The sequence below is a fragment of the Salmo salar genome, chromosome ssa06 (genome assembly GCF_905237065.1).
Source record: "Salmo salar chromosome ssa06, Ssal_v3.1, whole genome shotgun sequence".
In the NCBI taxonomy this organism is placed as follows: Eukaryota; Metazoa; Chordata; class Actinopteri; order Salmoniformes; family Salmonidae; genus Salmo; species Salmo salar.
This window is the reverse complement of record NC_059447.1, coordinates 65,695,664-65,715,977: the sequence shown is the minus strand read 5'-3', so window position 1 is coordinate 65,715,977 and position 20,314 is coordinate 65,695,664. Positions and strand designations below refer to the sequence as shown.

The 20,314-nt window shown below is 44.3% G+C and overlaps 1 protein-coding gene across 3 annotated transcripts in view; it reads left to right on the top strand.

The window, feature by feature from the left end:
* The window catches only part of LOC106607852 (calcipressin-2), a 138,824-nt gene that overhangs the window by 75,853 nt on the left and 42,657 nt on the right, over positions 1-20,314 (top strand). Inside the window, exon 1 of one of the 3 annotated variants that reach the window (XM_014205284.2) lies at positions 302-614. The exons of the other annotated variants lie outside the window; for them this stretch is intronic. Within the exon in view, the coding sequence (XP_014060759.1) occupies positions 528-614 (87 nt within the window). The 5' untranslated portion in view covers positions 302-527. Of the gene's footprint in view, positions 1-301; positions 615-20,314 lie in introns of those variants that run through there. 3 annotated transcript variants of the gene reach the window in all.

The following is a 20,314-nucleotide window of genomic DNA, read 5'->3' as shown; positions in this document are numbered from 1 at the left end:
CGTCTCTGTAACAAGAGTCTGAAGCGGTGTGATTCACGCCTCGGACAAAACGCTGTCTGTCTGTGTTGTTCAGTTAGACAAACAGTTTTGGCACCTCATCATTTTCTATTTGCTTCACTGCGTTACCCCACTAGTTCAGGATGAGAGAGACAAGCTGTACTCAGCGTGAAAAAAATATCTGCCTTTTTTGACATTTTGTGTATGTGTGCGAGAGAGGGAGAGTGTGTGTTTGGGGGGCAGTGATGTCATAACTGGAAGAGGGAGCGAGGGGAGGGGAGGCTAGTGGGCTGACTTCTCCCTCGGCATCTCTGCTTCCCCAGCCAGCCAGCCCAGAGTAACACCCAGCCTGCCTCACTGCTAGAGACTACTACACAGTGGGCTCTTCAGAGCACAACACACTCTCACACAAACACACCGGCGAAAACACACACACAGGTGCTCCGGACCAGCTGTCCTTTGTAAAGCGAGCAGTAGATTCCAGCAGTTTTTTTTATCTGTCTGTCTGAACGGTGCAGAGAGGAGTGAGAATGCCTTCACGAAGCCTAGACTGTGATATCTCTGTCCTCATCGCCTGTGTGGTGGACGTTGAGGTGTTCACCAGTCAGGAGGTCAAGGTAGGACAAGATACACATACACACTCTTAGAAGGCAGCACAGAACATACTTCACACACACTTCAGAAGACAGGTTTAGAATTTGAGTTTGTGTTCTATGGGTTTGTCTTTGCTTCTTAAAAAACTATATTCAGCTGTATGCATTCTGTATGTACTCAGCTGTATGCATTCTGTATGTACTCAGCTGTATGCATGCTGTATGTACTCAGCTGTATGCATTCTGTATGTACTCAGCTGTATGCAGAGTTTTGTGCTTTAAGTCTAAGATTGCTGTAAAACTACTCTCAGGTTGTGTCTAAGATGGTGTTGTACAGTACAGTTGTTTTGTCCCATCACCAGATGACTAGAAGATAAGACACCATGTCAATGTAAAGTAGTATTGATCCCATATTCCTAGCACGCAATGACAACATCAAGCTTGTGACTCTACAAACTGGTTTGATGCATTTGCAATTTGTTTTGGTTGTGATGAGTACATATAGAATGCATACAGAATATGGTACCAAATACTTTTGACTACATTGATACACTATAAGTGAATTAGTCCAAATACTTATGATTCTTCACATGGGGGTGACTACTTTAAAGGCATACTGCGATATTTGGGCCATTTTTATGTCTCTGCTTTTTATGTCTCCCGAGTGGCGCAGCGGTCTAAGGCACTGCATTGCAGTGCTAGAGGCGTCACTACAGACCCTGGTTCGATCCCGGGCTCTATCACAACCGGCCGTCATCGTGAGTCCCATAGGGTGGCGCACAATTGGCCCAGCATCGACCAGGTTAGGGGAGGGTTTGGCCAGGGTAGGCTGTCATTGTAAATAAGAATGTGTTCTTAACTGACTTGCCTAGTTAAATAAAAAAAAGAATGAAGGAAGATAGAGGTATTTCCACAAGCCAATGTTAACTAGCGTTAGCACCATGAATGGAAGTCTACAGGTACACTAGCGTATGGAGGGGAGTGTGTACACAACAAAGCTTTGACATATTATGCATATATAGTATTGTCTGTATGCAGTCGGTTTTAATTTTACTTCTAACACAGGGAACTCAGTCGGGGTCTCAACTTACTGTTGAGAGTTCAATTAATAGAATCAACAAGGTGAAATGTTGAAATTTGGTTGTGCATCAGCAGTCACTCGATTAGCACTTGTCAGCGTTTTTGTTGTTGTTGATTGATAAGTTAGTCGAGCGACCAGCTTTCTGACCGGGGTAATTGATCATCATATTATCATATTAAAAACTGCCAACATGGCAAAATTCGTAGAATTGTATGAAATTAGTTATAAAATTGCTAAATCTTCTCTACGCCCCATGGCAAAATGTGTAGAATTGCAGGAAATGAACTTTAAAACTTTTTTTTTTCTCTTCGCTGTCATAAGGTCGGTCATTAAAATATTTTCCACAAGCCATTGCGGCCCCTCAGGATGAGTTCCGTTTTTTTTGTTTTTTGTGGCCCCCACCCCCATCAAAGTTGCTTATCCCTGATCTAACATATCAGCCTTTTTACTATTACTTTGATTTGATATGTGTTGGAAAAGATGATGGTTTTAGGATGAAGTGTGTTGGATTGCACTGCAAGATGCTGCAGCTTTGTTCTCCTTTTGGCACTCTCAACTGTTCATCATTTACTTGCATAAGACACAAACACAAACACTTGTCTGTAAGTGGAGCGTACGTCATCGCACCACACTCACAATCCATTCATAAAACCCCCCTGATGTGCTGCTCCAATGCATCACACCTTGGACAGACTGAATCTCACTGGGGAGCCCGAACTCACACGCACGCACGCACACACACACACACACACACACACACACACACACACACACACACACACACACACACACACACACACACACACACACACACACACACACACACACACACACACACACACACACACACACTAACAGAGATCTGACTACACTACACACATCCTCACACAAATCTACATTATTTACACACAGCTCACAGACTTGGGTCTCTGGGTGAACATATTAATTCTGTGAAAATGGGGATGAAATGTTAAGATTCCATGTACCAAATCTGGGTGAAAAAACAACAGACTGCAGTTATTGGATTACGGTGCATTGACCCAAAAATAGGAAAGGAGGATCTGTCTGAGTAATCATTAATCCTCCCATCACATCCACATGTTTAATGTTTAATTAATCACTGTCTACTGCTCGGCTGCTCTGGTCTGGCTGCCATCCTCTGCACCATCTTCATTCTAGAATATAGAAGATTCTGAAATTTAGACTATCCTCTGATAGAAGATGAGGTAGTGAGAGACTGAAGAGATGAGGTTATGATTTGAGTGATGGTTAACGCTTGGGTGGCGCTAGGTATAATGAATAGCTAATGTTCAGACTTGGTGATTGGTCAGATGGACAGACGAACAGAGAGACTGACGGATGGACAGATAGACAGACATACATTTGTTATAATACATTTTGCCAGGCTTCCATATTCCTGCTGCCACAAAAACGAATGAATATGGAGTGATGTAAGCTGCCCAGTGACGCGAGCCTACCGGATCAGCTAAATGCCTTTTATGCTCACTTCGAGACAAGCAACACTGAAGCATGCATGAGAGCACCAGCTGTTCCAGACGACTGTGTGATCACGCTCTCCGTAGCCAATGTGAGCAAGACCTTTAAACAGGTCAACATTCACAAGGCCGCAGGGCCAGACATATTACCAGGACGTGTACTCAGAGCATGCGCAAGTGTCTTCACTGACATTTTCAACCTCTCCCTGATCGAGTCTGTAATACCTACATGTTTCAAGCAGACCACCATAGTCCCTGTGCCCAAGAAAGCAAAGGTAACCTGCCTAAATGACTGCTACCCTCACGTCGGTAGCCATGAAGTGCTTTGAAAGGCTGGTCATGACTCACATTAAAAAAACCATCATCCCGGAAACCCTAGACCCGCTCCAATTCGTATACCGCCCCAACAGATCCACAGATGATGCAATCTCAATCACTCTCCACACTGCCCTTTCCCACCTGGACTAAAGGAACACCTATGTGAGAATGCTGTTCATGGACTACAGCTCAGCATTCAACACCATAGTGCCCACAAAGCTCATCACTAAGCTAAGGACCCTGAGACTAAACACCTCCCTCTGCAACTGTCATCCTGGACTTCCTGAAGGGCCGCCCCCAGGTGGTAAGTGTAGGCAACAACACATTTGCCACGCTGATCCTCATCACAGGGGCTCCTCAGGGGTGCATGCTTAGTCCCCTCCTGAACTCCCTGTTCACCTACGACTGCATGGCCAAGCATGACTCCAACATCATCATTAAGCTTGCTGACGGCTTCTACCCCCAAGCCATAAGACTGCTGAATAATTAATAAAATGGCCACCTGGACTATTTGCATTTACCATTGACCCCCCCCTTTGTTTTTACACTACTGCTACTGTAAACCGGTACCCCCTGACTCCCGAGTGGTGCCGCGGTCTAAGGCACTGCATCTCAGTGCAAGAGGCGTCACTGCAGTCTCTGGTTCGAATCCAGACTGCATCACATCTGGCCGTGATTGGGAGTCCCATAGGGTGGCGCACAATTGGTCCAGCGTCGTCCGGGTTTGGCCAGGGTAGGCTGTCATTGTAAATAAGAATTTGTTCTTAACTGTCTTGCCTAGATAAATACAATTATTGTTATTTTATTGTGTTACTTTTTATTTCAATTTTTTTTACTTTTTAGTTTATTTAGTAAATATTTCCCCAACTCTATTTTCTTAAAACTGCATTGTTGGTTAAGGGCTTGTAAGTAACCATTTCACGGTAAGGTTGTTGTATTCGGCGCATGTGACAAATAAAATGTGATTTGATGATTTGATTTGATTGTGGTTGTGTTTTGCATCTTTTAATGTGTATACAAGAGCATGTTTACAGTCTACAGCCTGACATGTGACTGGTCGATGGTGTTGTTGACCATGACCACTCTCTCCCTCCTCTTCCTAATTTTTCTCCCTTTCTCTCCTTCCTCTCTCTCTCCCTCTCTCCCCTACATGTGTATGTTTATAATGAGTTGTTTTGACACTGCCCTTGAATAACTGGGTTAAAGTGACTGGCTCCTGAACAATATATGGTGTTTTCAGGCTGATGTTTATTGGTGTGTTGTTTGGGATAATGTCCTGTGGGTGAATGAGCACAAACACTATATTCCTAACAGTAAACACTATCATTACTGAAGTAATTGCTGTGGAAACTTATGACGGTATGTGAGGTCATGACATGGCAGGGATTTGGGTTAATAACTGTGTAGATTTGGGTTGGAGTGCAGGTCAGGTTCACTGGCAGGGTAGAACTGTCTGATTTAACAACATGGTTATGAGGATGCCACCATTTCTGTTTGTTCCTCTCTTGATCAAACTATTCCTATGATGCCAAGAGGTGCATTCAACATCATTCCAATTCAGCCAGTGTATGAAGAATACCTTTGATTTCAAGCATTCATATCGGTGTCTTTTTGAATATACAGTACACTAGGTTGTGTCACGTATTCCGTATTGCTCATTCCGTGCAACAGTTCCGGAGGTCTACATCACCGGCCTCTAGGCATCACTGAACTGTCTCATTACGCACACCTGATTCCAGTTCCCCGATTAGTAATTGTATATACTGTATGTGCCGTCTGTTCACCATTGGCTGGCCGGTTATTGTTCCCATGTCTGTTGGTCTGTCAGTACCTGTGCTTTGTTATTTCGGCTTTCGCGCTGGGTGTATTGTGCACTTGTTATTACGGGTCTTGTCCCGTGTATTGTTGTGCATTGTTATTACAGGTCCCGCCCCGTGTAGTGTATTGCGGGTCTCATCCCGTGTATTTATTAGAGGTTTTACCTCGCTATTTTGTTTGGGTTATATCCCTGTGTTTTTGTATACGTGTTAGTTTTGGGCTTCGTCCCCGTGCCTTTTCATGGCATGTTGTATATTTTGGGTGGAGTATTAAACCCCCCTATTACGAATTCCTGCACCTGTCTCCAATCATGTATACAACGTGGCAGAGTAACCGACCCTAAATGGAGACAGCGGGAATGGCCCGTCTGCCGCTGCTGCAACTGGCCGTCCGACGCAGCCGCACCTTCGGCAGCTACAACTAGTCCGTCCAACACCGCCACGACTTCAGCAGCTGCAACTGCCCTGTCCGACGCCGCTGCAACTGGTCCGTCCGACGCAGCCGCAACTTCGGCAGCTGCAACTGGCCCGTCCGACACCGCCACAACTTTCGGCAGCTGCAACTGGCCCGTCCGACAACGCAACTTCGGCAGCTGCAACTGGCCCTGACCGACCCGCACCTCGTTCCTGTGGTCGTCCCCGAGGCCGGTGTCGTTCCGCTGCACCTTTCTGTGCACCAGTTCCCGGAGGTCAACGTCACCGGCCTCTAGGCGTCACTGTACTGTCTCATTACGCACACCTGATTCCAATTTCTCTGATTAGTAATTGTATATATGTGCCCTCTGTTCACCATTGTCTTGTCGGTTAGTGTTCCCATGTCCGTTGGTCTGTAAGAACCAACGCTGGAGATGAGAAGCAGGTACGGAGAGTGAACATTTAATATAGCACAGACATGGAACAGGACAGGAAGACAGGACAGGAAGAGTGTCAGAACCGGGAAACAAAACGACAAACGACAATTAATGCTGAAGCGGGGAACAGACAGATATAGGGTAGGTAATGACACGGGTGATTGAGTCCAGGTGAGTGCAATGAATCGCTGATGCGCGTGACGAGAGAAGCAGGTGTGCGTAATGATGGTGGCAGGAGTGCGTAGTGCTGGACAGCCTGGTGGGAGAGCACCAGGGAGGGAGAGCTGGAGCAGGCGTGACAGGTTGTTGTTTCTGATCTACCACCATGATAGATGAAGCAACTGTCCAGCAGTGATAACATGGCAGTTCTTTACAGTGCCCCATCGTGTGCATTTTTAGGGCTGTCCCCGACGAAAAAAATCTTGGTTGACCTAGAGTCGTCTGTTATTTCGACCAATTGATTGTTTGAAATTTTAAAACATGTATGTTTCATATATATAAAGGGAAATGAAAGGGAAAGGGGGATACCTAGTCAGTTGTACAACTGAATGCCTTCAACTGAAATGTGTCTTCTGCATTTAACCCAACCCCTCTGAATCACAGAGGTGCGGGGGGCTGCCTTAATCGACATCCACGTGTTCGGCGCCCGGGGAACAGTGGGTTAACTGCCTTGCTCAGGGACAGAACGACAGATTTTTACCTTGTCTCAGACAAATCAACTAAACTCAGAAAAAAAGAAACTGAACAAGTTCCACAGACATGTGACTAACAGAAATGGAATAATGTGCACCTGAACAAAGGGGGGTTCAAAATCAAAAGTAACAGTCAGTATCTGGTGTGGCCACCAGCTGCATGTTACCCCACTCTTCCACCAAGGCATCTGCAAGTTCCCGGACATTTCTGGGGGGAATGGCCCTAGCCCTCACCCTCCGATCCAACAGGTCCCAGATGTGCTTAATGGGATTGAGATCCGGGCTCGTCGCTGGCCATGGCAGAACATTGACATTCCTGTCTTGCAGGAAATTATGCACAGAACGAGCAGTATGGCTGGTGGCATTGTCATGCTGGAGGGTCATGTCAGGATGAGCCTGCAAGAAGGGTACCACATGAGGGAGGAGGATGTCTTCCCTGTAATGCACAGCGTTGAGATTGCCTGCAATGACAACAAGCTCAGTCCAATGATGCTGTGACACATTGCCCCAGACCATGACGGACCCTCCACCTCCAAATCGATCCCGCTCCAGAGTACAGGCCATGGTGTAACGCTCATTCCCTCGACGATAAATGCGAATCCGACCATCACCCGTGGTGAGAAAAAAACACGACTCGTCAGTGAAGAGCACTTTTTTCCAGTCCTGTCTGGTCCAGCAACGGTGGGTTTGTGCCCATAGGCAACGTTGTTGCCGGTGATGTCTGGTGAGGACCTGCCTTACAACAGGCCTACAAGCCCTCAGTCCAGCCTCTCTCAGCCTATTGCGGACAGTCTGAGCACTGATGGAGGGATTGTGTGTTCCTGGTGTAACTCGGGCAGTTGTTGTTGCCATTCTGTACCTGTCCCGCAGGTGTGATGTACCGATCCTGTGCAGGTGTTGTTACATGTGGTCTGCCACTGCGAGGACAATCAGCTGTCTGTCCTGTCTCCCTGTAGCGCTGTCTTAGGAGTCTCACAGTACGGACATTGCAATTTATTGCCCTGGTCACATCTGCAATCCTCATCGCCTCCTTGCAGCATGCCTAAGGCACGTTCACGCAGATGAGCAGGGACCCTGGGCATCTTTCTTTTGGTGTTTTTCAGAGTCAGTAGAAAGGCCTCTTTGGTGTCCTAAGTTTTCATAACTGTGACCTTAATTGCCTACCGTCTATAAGCTGTTAGTATCTTAACGACCGTTCCACAGGTGCATGTTCATTAATTGTTTATGGTTCATTGAACAAGCATGGGAAACGGTGTTTAAACCCTTTACAATGAAGATCTGTATTTTTACGAATTATCTTTGAAAGACAGGGTCCTGAAAAAGAGACGTTTCTTTTTTTGCTGAGTTTATATGCACTGAGCTTGACTGATGCTTTAAGCTCACTGTTGATTAAATAATTAAGACACAAATGACTAGAGGGAGTCCGACCGCAATTGATTTGATTGTTCCGGGCCAGTGTCAGACTTACTGAGCTGTTTGACTAGCACCCGTTGTCTCTCCCTCCTCCCTGCTGCAGCGACCACCACAGAACATCAACAGTGTTTACCGCGCTCTCCGTGTTGCTGAAGCTGAAACATAATTACCGCCACTTCTGACTGAATAGTTATGTTACCGAATCCCTGTTCCGCTCTTTATGCTGTATGTCCACCAAATGTGCATGAGTTTTGCCGTATGTTTTTTTTCATGGATGTCTAGTCCTTATTTTCCGTACCTGATGCACATGTGCTTTGCAAGGCTGCAGAAAGGTTTGCAGCACGGAGAAGGTTATTTTCGCTGTCTCTGGGTTCCCTGCCGTGTTTGACCAAAGCACCCATTGCTACCGGGACCGCCATGCTAAAAATGCTGCATGGTGTCACGACTTCCGCCGAAGTCGGCTCCCCTCCTTGTTCGGGCGGCGTTCGGCGGTCAACGTCGCCGGCCTTCTAGCCATCGCCGCTCCATTTTTCATTGTTCCATTTGTTTTGTCTTGTTCCCCGCACACCTGGTTTGCATTCCCTAATCACACTGCATATATATATTCCTCTGTTCCCCTCATGTCTTTGTGTGGAATTGTTTTGTTAGTGTTACGGGCCAGACTGGTTTTCCCCCGGGTATCGTATTTTGACCCGTAGTATGTTTATTGTCATACATTTGCATTATTGTGAGTGTTTTCGCACTTATTCACTTTTGCCATTGGCTGGAGGTTTTTTGACACAGTTGTGTCTGTCTTTTGTGCTTCTGCCAAATAAAGTGCGCCTGATCACAACTCTCTGCTCTCCTGCACCTGACTTCTTACCAGTAGCGCACAACCCTGACACATGGAGACACATCGCCAATACGATTGGATTACCTGGTCAGTTGAATGTGAAATAATTAGCTGGAAAGTGGAAGCTAGGTGCTGGCAATTTCTTAGCTGAGCTATCTAGCAAAATGGTTGGCTTTGTAGTTAGATCGCTAACTAACTGGCTTGACTGTTTATGAACTTCCGTTTGTACCACTGCACGGTAAAGCAACGCACAAGTTGAAAATATTACACAGAACGCACCACAGCCTAGTGCAGCATCCCCAACACAGCTTTGCAGACTGCTCCATTGACAATGAATGACTTCTTTCGGAACACAAAAAGTTTGATGCATCTGGTGGACATGTGTCTTTATGTGACACATGTAGCCTATGCATTGCCTGCACGTGACCAATAGGGCCTGACCTATAGCATATCATAATCACATCAATAAACTGGTTATAACAAACTCTGAACACTGTAACACATGTGAGAGCAAAATAGATGCAATTTCCGAGATGGAACAATTTATTATTGTTCATGGTAATTATTCAAGGGTCACTTTGTGATTTTATTTTAAAACTAAAATGCTTGATTGCATTTCAAATCATGAATGACTCTTATGCTGTGTGATGCCATGAATAAATTAATGTTTGATTCAGTACTGTAGCCTATTTAAGAATTGAAATATAGGCCAAAGTAAATTACGGTATTAAGACTAAACAGGATGTGCTCTTAGGCCTACAGCTCAGTCAGTGGTGGTTATACAAGGCTGCTATACTAAGCCTACTAATGATAATGACATTATTCATTATTATGATAATGATGATCATAACAATGTTAGTAATAATAACAATAAGGAGATCAAGAAAAAGGAGGGTTATTATTTTGACAAATATTATTTTGGACAATTTGGAACAGTGTAAACAACACTAAATAAATTATAAATAATACCAGACGCTGTTCTTACAAAAAAAAGGGTAAAGCCTTTATTACAGCATAGCAAAGATTAAAAACAGCTGAATATGTGAAATTGTTTACCCGACTTGTTGTGTCAGCCCTAGTACACTCTATAACTGGGTTCTCCATTTAGTTAGCTGTTTAATGAACTCTAATTCTGGTCAGATGAAGCTATCGCCACACTTTATTACAGCACATTATGATTGGTCAGGCTTTATGTAGAGAGATGTGACTTTTATCCAACCACTACTCAGTACATTGTGATAGAAATAGATGCCGTGTCTCTGCCAGTTTATGGGTGGTGAAGACCTGAGATACACTTTCTCTTTATAATAACATTCCTAACTTCTATATTTGAGCCCCCTTTCTCTCTGTTCCTTTCTCCTTTTAAATAAATCTTTCCATTCCAGTTCTAATGGGCTACTTGTTAAATTTCTCCTCTAAGATGGAAAATCACATTACAGTTAAATGACTGGATGAATGGGGGATGTTATCAACTATCCTCCCTCCCCCACAAGCCTGCAGTGTGAGACTTTCTGCCCTAGTTTTAACATGACACCAGAGGTTACACAACCCAGGAGTTATATTTGGCTGGAGGTCAAAGTTCAGCATAAAAAGAACAATCTGAGAGTAGTCTGGATGCGTTTAAGATGAATGACCATTTTGTTCTCCTAAAAGGAAGAGAGAACAGAGAAAACACTGTATTCTGGTTTCTGTTTCTTTCAGTCTCTGTAATCCATCTTCTACTACATGTGTCTGTATGTGCTTAAAGCCTCTGTTGCTAAAGTTGACATTCATCTGTTGATAACTCAAAAGTTGACTCTGGTTTAGTGTGTGAATGTTCTCCTCTCCCTCACCTCCTCTTGTTAATACATGCCAGTAAGTGAACAGTGAACAGTAAACATGCCCGCTTGGCTTTGGTATCGTACCACTGTAATTACTTAAAAACCCACACGCACACCACACCGCCTCAAAGGGGGTTGTGGGAAAAACACAACACTTTGGATCACTTTTGTTCATTCCTCTAATACTGACCCTATTTTGTCTCGTAATTATATTCCACTGCAGAGCTGTTGTGTTCCTATTTGATAGTGCCTGAGTGGGAGTGTTTCTCATGCTGATAAGGAGCTGTCTGTCCTGTCCTCCTTAGTGCTGCTGGTTTCCTCTAGTCTTGATAGATCTGTGTGTTCCTCAAGGAGAGGTGTCACCACAGAAAGGTCAAATTGAGTGGCCCTCTGTCACTCACTCAGCCTATTTATAAATGTTCTGTTATCCTTATTGTGGGTGGGCTTCACTATAACAATGCAGGGGGATGTGTGTGTGTGTGTTTTGGTGTCGGTGTGTGTGTGTCCTCTGAGTGTAACACTCAGTGGTCATTTCATGCTTTACTGGGCTGTACCTGTAGACGTCAGAGTGACTGGATGTTTAGAAACCAGGGGCTGCTGCTGCTTGGCCAATCCCAAGGCTTCATACACAAAAACAAATTATTTTCTCAGTCCGTCTCTTTGTTTTTCTGACATGCATTTGACCTTCCTCCCCTAAACCCTCAAATGTGATGCTGTCAACACAAGTACTCCAAAGAGCCACTTAGCTCCACCAGTTGTCATTAGTCTTGTTGTACAATGACAAAAGATATAGTGTACATCATGTGTTCTCTGAATCACAGTCGTAATGAACTATAACACTGTTAGCAAACACAGTAGACAGAAATGTTATTCTGTCTTCACCCATCTCTCCCACTGTCTGTCCCTGATAGCTGTAACACCACCAAACCACCATCCCCTCCTGTTTCACCCTCTCCTTTTACTCTCATCTGGAGCACTTTGCTTCATTAGGATATGTATTTCCATAATTAGAGCGCATAAACTGGAACACAGTTGAATAGATTTCAGAATGGGCCCCTCCATCTTGACATTTGGTTTGAATGGCCTGACTGCTGCAAACACCAGATGGTATTTATGAGGATGTTCACTGTTCTCCTTTTCAGCTTTCTAGTATCTAAGGGCACTTAAGGCCATCAGACACCCACACCAACAGGCTGTTCTCTGCTACCACTGCTGTTACGTGTGTGTGTGTGTGTGTGTGTGTGTGTGTGTGTGTGTGTGTGTGTGTGTGTGTGTGTGTGTGTGTGTGTGTGTGTGTGCGTGTGCGTGTGTGTGTGCGTGTGTGAGACTTGTCATGGCCCTATTGCTTGGTGGGGACTTTTAAAAGCTTGTGAAGTATCAATCAATCAATCAAATTTATTTATAAAGCCCTTCTTACATCAGCTGATGTCACAAAGTGCTGTACAGAAACCCAGCCTAAAATCCCAAACAGCAAACAATGCAGGTGTAGAAGCACGGTGGCTATGAAAAACTCCCTAGAAAGGCCAGAACCTAGGAAGAAACCTAGAAAGGAACCAGGCTATGAGGGGTGGCCAGTCCTCTTCTGACCTGTGCCGGGTGGAGATTATAACAGAACATGTCCAAGATGTTCAAATGTTCATAGATGACCAGCAGGGTGAAATAATAATAATCACAGTGGTTGTAGAGGGTGCAACAGGTCAGCACCTCAGGAGTAAATGTCAGTTGGCTTTTCATAGCCGATCATTCAGAGTATCTCTACCACTCCTGCTGTTTCTCGAGAGTTGTAAACAGCAGGTCTGGGACACGTAGCACGTCCGGTGAACAGGTCAGGGTTCCATAGCCGCAGGCAGAACAGTTGAAACTGGAGCAGCAGCACGACCAGGTGGACTGGGGACAGCAAGGAGTCATCAGGCCAGGTAGTCCTGAGGCATGGTCCTAGGGCTCAGGTCCTCCGAGAGAGAGAGAGAGAGAAAGAAAGAAAGAAAGAAAGAAAGAAAGAAAGAAAGAAAGAAAGAAAGAAAGAAAGAAAGAAAGAAAGAAAGAAAGAAAGAAAGAAAGAAAGAAAGAAAGAAAGAAAGAAAGAAAGAAAGAAAGAAAGAAAGAAAGGGAGGGAGAATTAGAGAAAGCATACTTAAATTCACACAGGACACCGGATAAGACAGGAGAAATACTCCAGATATAACAGACTGACCCTAGCCCCCCGACACATAAACTATTGCAGCATAAATACTGGAGGCTGAGACAGGAGGGGTCGGGAGACGATACCCCCGGACAGGGCCAAACAGGCAGGATATAACCCCAACCACTTTGCCAAAGCACAGCCCCCACACCACTAGAGGGATATCTTCAACCAGGAAGGCTCGCACACTGTTTATGCTTCCAATTCACCATTTATTGACAACGTTTCAATCTGAACCAGATCTTACATTTACATTTACATTTACTTCATTTAGCAGACGCTCTTATCCAGAGCGACTTACAAATTGGTGAATTCACCTTATGATATCTTCGTCAGGTCAAACAGACTGTGTGCTCACAACCCAAAATATAAACATTTCACCTCACATGACCATTACGCACATGACGCATGGTTGGTGTGGAAACAATTAAATACGCTTTGTGCATCGTCAATCATAATTAATGACAGAGGTACATATGGTCACAGAGGATTATATACATACAAATCGGCCCGAGTTAAAACCTAGGCAACAGTGAAAAAGATTACTTTGGAAACTGGAATACCTGCCCATATGACCATTACGTGCAGATATAATTACAGTGACCTATTTCAAAAACAGCTTGTGTACTTCTAAGAATTTGATGTCAATGAGCTGGACACAGATATAGAAAGTTATAGAAAACCAAACATATACGTATGTGCAAAATGACTAAGTGAAGACCTGAAGACAAATCAACATAACATAGTCATGTAAGAAATGGTCTGATATCAAACTCTTGGTTCAGACCTTTAGGAGACATGGTGGACAATGTAATAAGCCTGTGTGTAGCTGGTGTAGAGGAGTCAGGCGCAGGACAGCAGATATGAGTAATACACTTATTTTACTCAAAGAATCAATAAAACAACGCAATAATCTAGCCCACAATAACGGACCGTATTACATACAAACAATCACTCACAAACAAACATGGGGGAACAGAGGGTTAAATAATGAACAAGTAATTGGGGGAGTGAAACCAGATGTTCGACCGCCGAACGCCGCCCGAACAAGGAGAGGGACCGACTTCGGCGGAAGTCGGGACAGACAAACAGTGAATCCAATACAATTCTCTTCTCAGTAATAGCTTATCAGTACCCCCTCCCTCTCTTAGAAGGCTTAACTTGTTCGATACCAATGTCTTTCAGAGAGCTGATGTTGTGACGAGCCTCCATGAAGTGGGCAGCCACAGGATTTCTCTGATCAAGGGTCCTGATATTACTCCTGTGATCTGCCATCCTTGTTTTCAGAGCTCGTTTAGTTTTTCCTACGTAGCATAGACCACACACTTGATCAGGTATATCACATTATTTGGTAGAACACGTGATGAACTTAATGACCTTGCACGTGATAGGCTCATTGAACGTTGTGCATTTGTTCGTAGTTACACTGGGTACATCGGCCACATTTGTAATTACCGTCTAGCTCATTGTCTAAGAAGGTGCTACGTGTCACGGGTGGAAAATCAGACCTCACCACCCCTTGACTGATGTTGGGGGCGCGTCTGAAGACTACCCGTGGGGATCTTTAAACTCAAGATGTGCCAGTATTTTCTTAATGATGTGGTCGAACTACTGTATTTTCCAAGTAGGGATTATTGGAGAAAGCGTGGCACTCATCGGTCCAGGGGGTGGGGTGGTTTGGTAGTGAAGCTGTCCTCCTGGGTCATATTTTTGTAACAGTCCTGTGCATCATGCATCCAATCCTCTGGGTAACTCTGTTGTCTAAAGCGTTCATCCAGATGGTGTTTCTCATAGTCACTGTGTACTACAGATCCTGCGTATGCTACTGTATTGTCTGATAGGGAGGCTCTTTTTCAGGGGTGTAGAGTGGAAGCTATCTTCGTGGAACAAGAAATTCCTGTCCGTCGGCTTCCTGTATAGGTATGTGCTAAAGCCACCCCACTCTTTATCAAAATGTCCAGGGCGTTTCCAGAGCTTGAGATTGCGCAAGAATGGATTGTTAGGGCTGAAATTCTTCTCAAACAACCCCACATAAAGATTAGCATAATTCGGTATAATTTTACTAACCATAGCCGTGTCGTAACATGTTATGACACAGTCATAACAATGTCATAACCTGTCATAATATGGTCATAACACTGTCATGACCCATATATTTACACCTGTTGTGACATTATTGCGTTATTTTATGGCTGATTATGACACCTACATAAGAGTTTCCTTTCATTTGAAAGTTTGTTTCTTAAGTTCTTTGTTGTTGTTGTGATGAACTCTTTACAGTCATGTATTTTTTTTCAACTTGCAGAAAATACACTTTATAACACTGTTATGAAGCGTTATGACCATCTTGTGTCACTTTACTTGGACTAAGAAAATACACTTTATGACACTGTCAAGAAGCATTATGACCATCATAATCATATAAACCAGATAGGCCTGTCATGTACATGCCCTTATGTCAGTCATAAGAGGGTGTCTTGTCCTGCTCCTGAAATCTGCTCCTGCATTCATCCCAGTCATCAGCAACAGAGCATTGGGGTAGGTGCGTGTCTGACATCAATTTGTGCGCAATTACAATGATAATTTTATATGATAAATTTCAGAAAATGTTATATACTGTAACATAAACATACTGTTGTCAAGTAGGCTATGGTGTAATGGAATGTTTTGCCTTGTGTGGTAGGTTTTGTGGGTTTTTACACTCTTATGTAGGTGTCATAACCAGCCTTAAAATAACTACCTGGTAGGTTTTGTGGGATTTGACACTCTTACTGTATGTAGGTGTCATAACCAGCCTTAAAATAATGTTATATATGTCACAACAGGTGTAAATAAATGTGTCATGACAGTGTTATGACCTTATTATGACAGGTTATGACAAGTTATGTCTGCTGTTATGACATATTATGACATGGTTATGACCGCCATAACGTGTTATGACATGGTTATGACATGGTTATGACCTCCATAATGTGTTATGACATATTATGACATGGTTATGACCGCCATAACGTGTTATGACATATTATGACATGGTTATGACCGCCATAACGTGTTATGACATGGTTATGACCTCCATAACGTGTTATGACATATTATGACATGGTTATGACCACCATAACGTGTTATGACGCTGGGTGTCAAGTAAAGGGTTACCACAGTTTCTTTCTGTTGAATGTCATTTTCAAATATGAAAAGTTCTTAGTCAGAATAATCTCGGCAAGTTCAACAATACATTTACTAGATGCTCTTATCCAGAGTAATTTACAGGAGCAATTAGGGTTAAGTGCCTTGCTCAAGGGCACATTGACTGATTTTTCACCTAGTCGCCTCGGGGATTCGAACCAGTGACCTTTTGGTTACTGGTCCAATGCTCTTAACCGCTAGGCTACCTGCTGCCCCAATAGAGTACAGTACTGCTACAGCTACTGCTACAATACAGTTAGTGCTAGGGAGTGTACCAGTGGGTTGTTGACTAAGACAGTGTACCATGGCTTCTAAGCCTCCACGATGGAGGATATTAGTATACAGGGATTCAACATCAAGCAAGCCATAATCATTTCCCCATCAATATTGTCCAATGTCTTAAGGGTGTTAATCATGTCCGTAGAATAGCGTACATATGCAGGGTGACACCACACTGGGTTTTAGAAAGAAATCTACAAAAGCAGAATTTTTCACTATCGGAGTGAGGGGATTTTTTTATTCATCCAATGCTTGTCTCTGTTCTTTAGGGAGATTATTGTAGATTCTGTGTTGATGTTTTTTATTCCGTATCTGAGACATATTCTTCCACCAATCTGCAGTATGTTAAAAAGTCTCTCATTGCTGCTTCATTGGAAGTGACATTTGTTCTCTGGTTGTGTGTTTAAGAGTAATCCTGATCGCCTCCATACCTCTACAAGATGGATGTGTTCTATTGTGTAATCGGTATGTTTGGTCCCTGTGTTAAGCATGTTGCCATAGCCACCATATGGTCTCCTCAATTCCTTCCCAGAAGGGTTCACTTTCAAGCTCACAACCCACAAAGACTTTACTCCGCTGATCCAGCACGGGAATCATGCCACGTAAGGCTTGGTGGTCTGTTACTAAACCACCATAGAGTAAAGTTCTGGAGACCCACTTGCATGGATACTTTAGACCAGTTTTTCTTGGAATGATTGGGTTGGTCACGTCCTCATGGTGTGAGCAGTAGGCCTAGGCACTGACAGTTCTGCATCATAGTTCTGCATCACACAGTTGCGTCATTGTCAACTCCTTCGTGAGTTTTTCCTGAACATGGGACTTGATCAGGGAAAATTCTAGGTCTTAGTTGATGTATGGCCTGTAACTAGGGCCTTGTTTTTCCTGGTCAAGTCAGGTGTTCAAAAACACTCATGGTCTTAGTTATACAATATTTATTTTGTGTTGATGGAAGAGATGTGTTCTTACACAACAGAAGACCATGCCTCCTGGGCCTCTGTTGAGACTCATCTGAGGAGTGAGATGGTGCCATAAACAGCTCCTAGTGGTGACCAAGCCTTTCTCCTCCAGGGAAAGTGTTGCTTGCTCTCTTTCAGAATACATATTCTTTGTGTGTTCCTCTTGGTCCTGAGCCTAAAAGGAGCTAGGGCGAGTCTTTGGGAACACAATGTTACCCACTTTCTCATGCCAGATCTCCTCACTCCTCACTCAATGTGGCGTGGATCAGTTTTTTTTTATTTCTATTTACTTCGGATCTGGAATCCCTCAACTGAAGCTAGCCAGCTAACTACCTACCAGCTATCAGTCAGCAAACCATTGCTAGCTGTCATCAGCTAACCTTTAGCTCGGAAAGCTAGTTTGAACAACGTGACTCAAACCAGAGCATAACGGACCTATTATTATTTTTATCTTTTTTTCCCCCATATCCCCGGATTCCTACCGCAAACTCTGAACATTTTCATCTGGATCTTCGCAACTAGCTAACCGCAATCCCGGGTGACTACTCCTGGCTAGCGTTTCCATCCCGGAGAAAGCACCAATTAGCCTGAAGCTAGCCCGGCCAGGGCTCCTGTGCTACCACCGAAGCCCACTCCTGGGCTACAATATCCGGACCCCTTCTACTGCCGGTACGGGGCACGGAACCCCACCAATCCTCTATGACTGGAACACCGGCATAATCTGCCTGAGGATTCCAACAGGCCCCTCAGGCGTGACGTCCGCTGAAGGCCCATTCTGCTAACCGCGGCCTACTAGCTACCTAGAGCTACTTGGAACCCTACTAATTCCACGACTGGTCTATCGACGTCACCGCATGAAGAGGCAAAAACAGACTTACCCCCATCGCGATGTCCCCCAAAGGCTAACTTGCTAGCCCCAGTCTGTTAACTGCTTGCTTGCTTACCCGGTCTGCTAACTGCTAGCTTGCCAGCCCCGGTCTGCTAACTGATAGCTTGTTTAGCCCCGGCCTATTAACTGTTAGCTTGTTAGCATCGGCCTGCTAACTGTCTCAATCGCCGTGTCCCCAGTCAGGCCAACCACTCACTGGACCCATATGTTCACTTGGCTATTCATGCCTCTCTCTAAGCAACAATATGCCTCGTCCATTACTGTCCTGGTTAGTGATTACTGTCTTATTTCACTGTAGAGCCTCTAGCCCTGCTCAATATGCCTTAACCAACCATGTTGTTCCACCTCCTACTTATGCAATGACATCACCTGGTTTAAACATCTCTGGAGACTATATCTCTCTCATCATTACTCAATGCCTAGGTTTACCTCCAATGTATTCACATCCTACCTTACCTTTGTCTGTACACTACGCCTTGAATCTATGCTATCGTGCCCAGAAACCTGCTCCTTTTACTCTCTGTTCTGAACGTGCAAGACGGCCAGTTCATATAGCCTTTAGCCATACCCTTATCCTACTTCTCCTCTGTTCCTCTGGTGATGTGGAGGTTAATCCAGGTCCTGCAGTGCCTAGCTCCACTCCCACTCCCCAGGTGCTCTCATTTGTTGACTTCTGTAACCGTAAAAGCCTTGGTTTCATGCATGTTAACATTAGAAGCCTACTCCCTAAGTTTGTTTTACTCACTGCTTTAGCACACTCTGCCAACCCGGATGTCTTAGCCGTGTCTGAATCCTGGCTTAGGAAAACTACCAAAATCCCTGAAATCTCCATCGCTAACTATAACATTTCCCGCCAAAATAGAGCTGCCAAAGGGGGCGGTGTTGCAATCTACTGCAAAGATAGCCTGCAGAGTTCTGTATTACTATCCAAGTCTGTACCCAAACAATTCAAGCTTCTACTTCAAAAAATTCACCTTTCCAGAAACAAGTCTCTCACTGTTGCCGCTTGCTATAGACCTCCCTCTGCCCCCAGCTGTGCCCTCGATACCATATGTGAATTGATTGCCCCCATTTATCTTCTGAGCTCGTGCTACTAGGTGATCTAAACTGGGACATGCTTAACACCCCGGCCATCCTACAATCTAAGCTAGATGCCCTCAATCTCACACAAATTATCAATGAATCTACCAGGTACAACCCCAAATCCGTAAACACGGGCACCCTCATAGATGTCATCCTAACTAACTCGCCCTCTAAATACACCTCTGCTGTTTTCAATCAAGATCTAAGCGATCACTGCCTCATTGCCTGCATCCGTAATGGGTCTGCGACCAAACGACCACCCCTCATCACTGTCAAACGCTCCCTAAAACACTTCTGCGAGCAGGCCTTTCTAATCGACCTGGCCGAGGTATCCTGGAATGACATTGATCTCATCCCGTCAGTAGATGATGCCTGGCTATTCTTTAAAAGTGCCTTCCTCACCATCTTAAATAAGCATGCCCCACTCAAAAAATGTAGAACTAGGAATAGATATAGTCCTTGGTTCATTCCAGACCTGTCTGCCCTTGACCAGCACAAAAACATCCTGTGGCGTTCTGCATTAGCATCGAATAGCCCCCGTGATATGCAACTTTTCAGGGAAGTTAGGAACAAATATACACAGGCAGTTAGCTTCTCTTGGGTAGGGGCAGTATTTTCATGGCCGGATGAAAAACGTACCCAAATTAAACGGCCTACTACTCGGGCCCAGGAACTAGAATATGCATATTATTAGTAGATTTGGATAGAAAACACTCTGTAGTTTCTACAACTGTTTGAATGATGTCTGTGAGTATAACAGAACTCATATGGCAGGCAAAAACCTGAGAAAAATCTAACCAGGAAGTAGGAAATCTGGTGCTTGTAGTCTTTT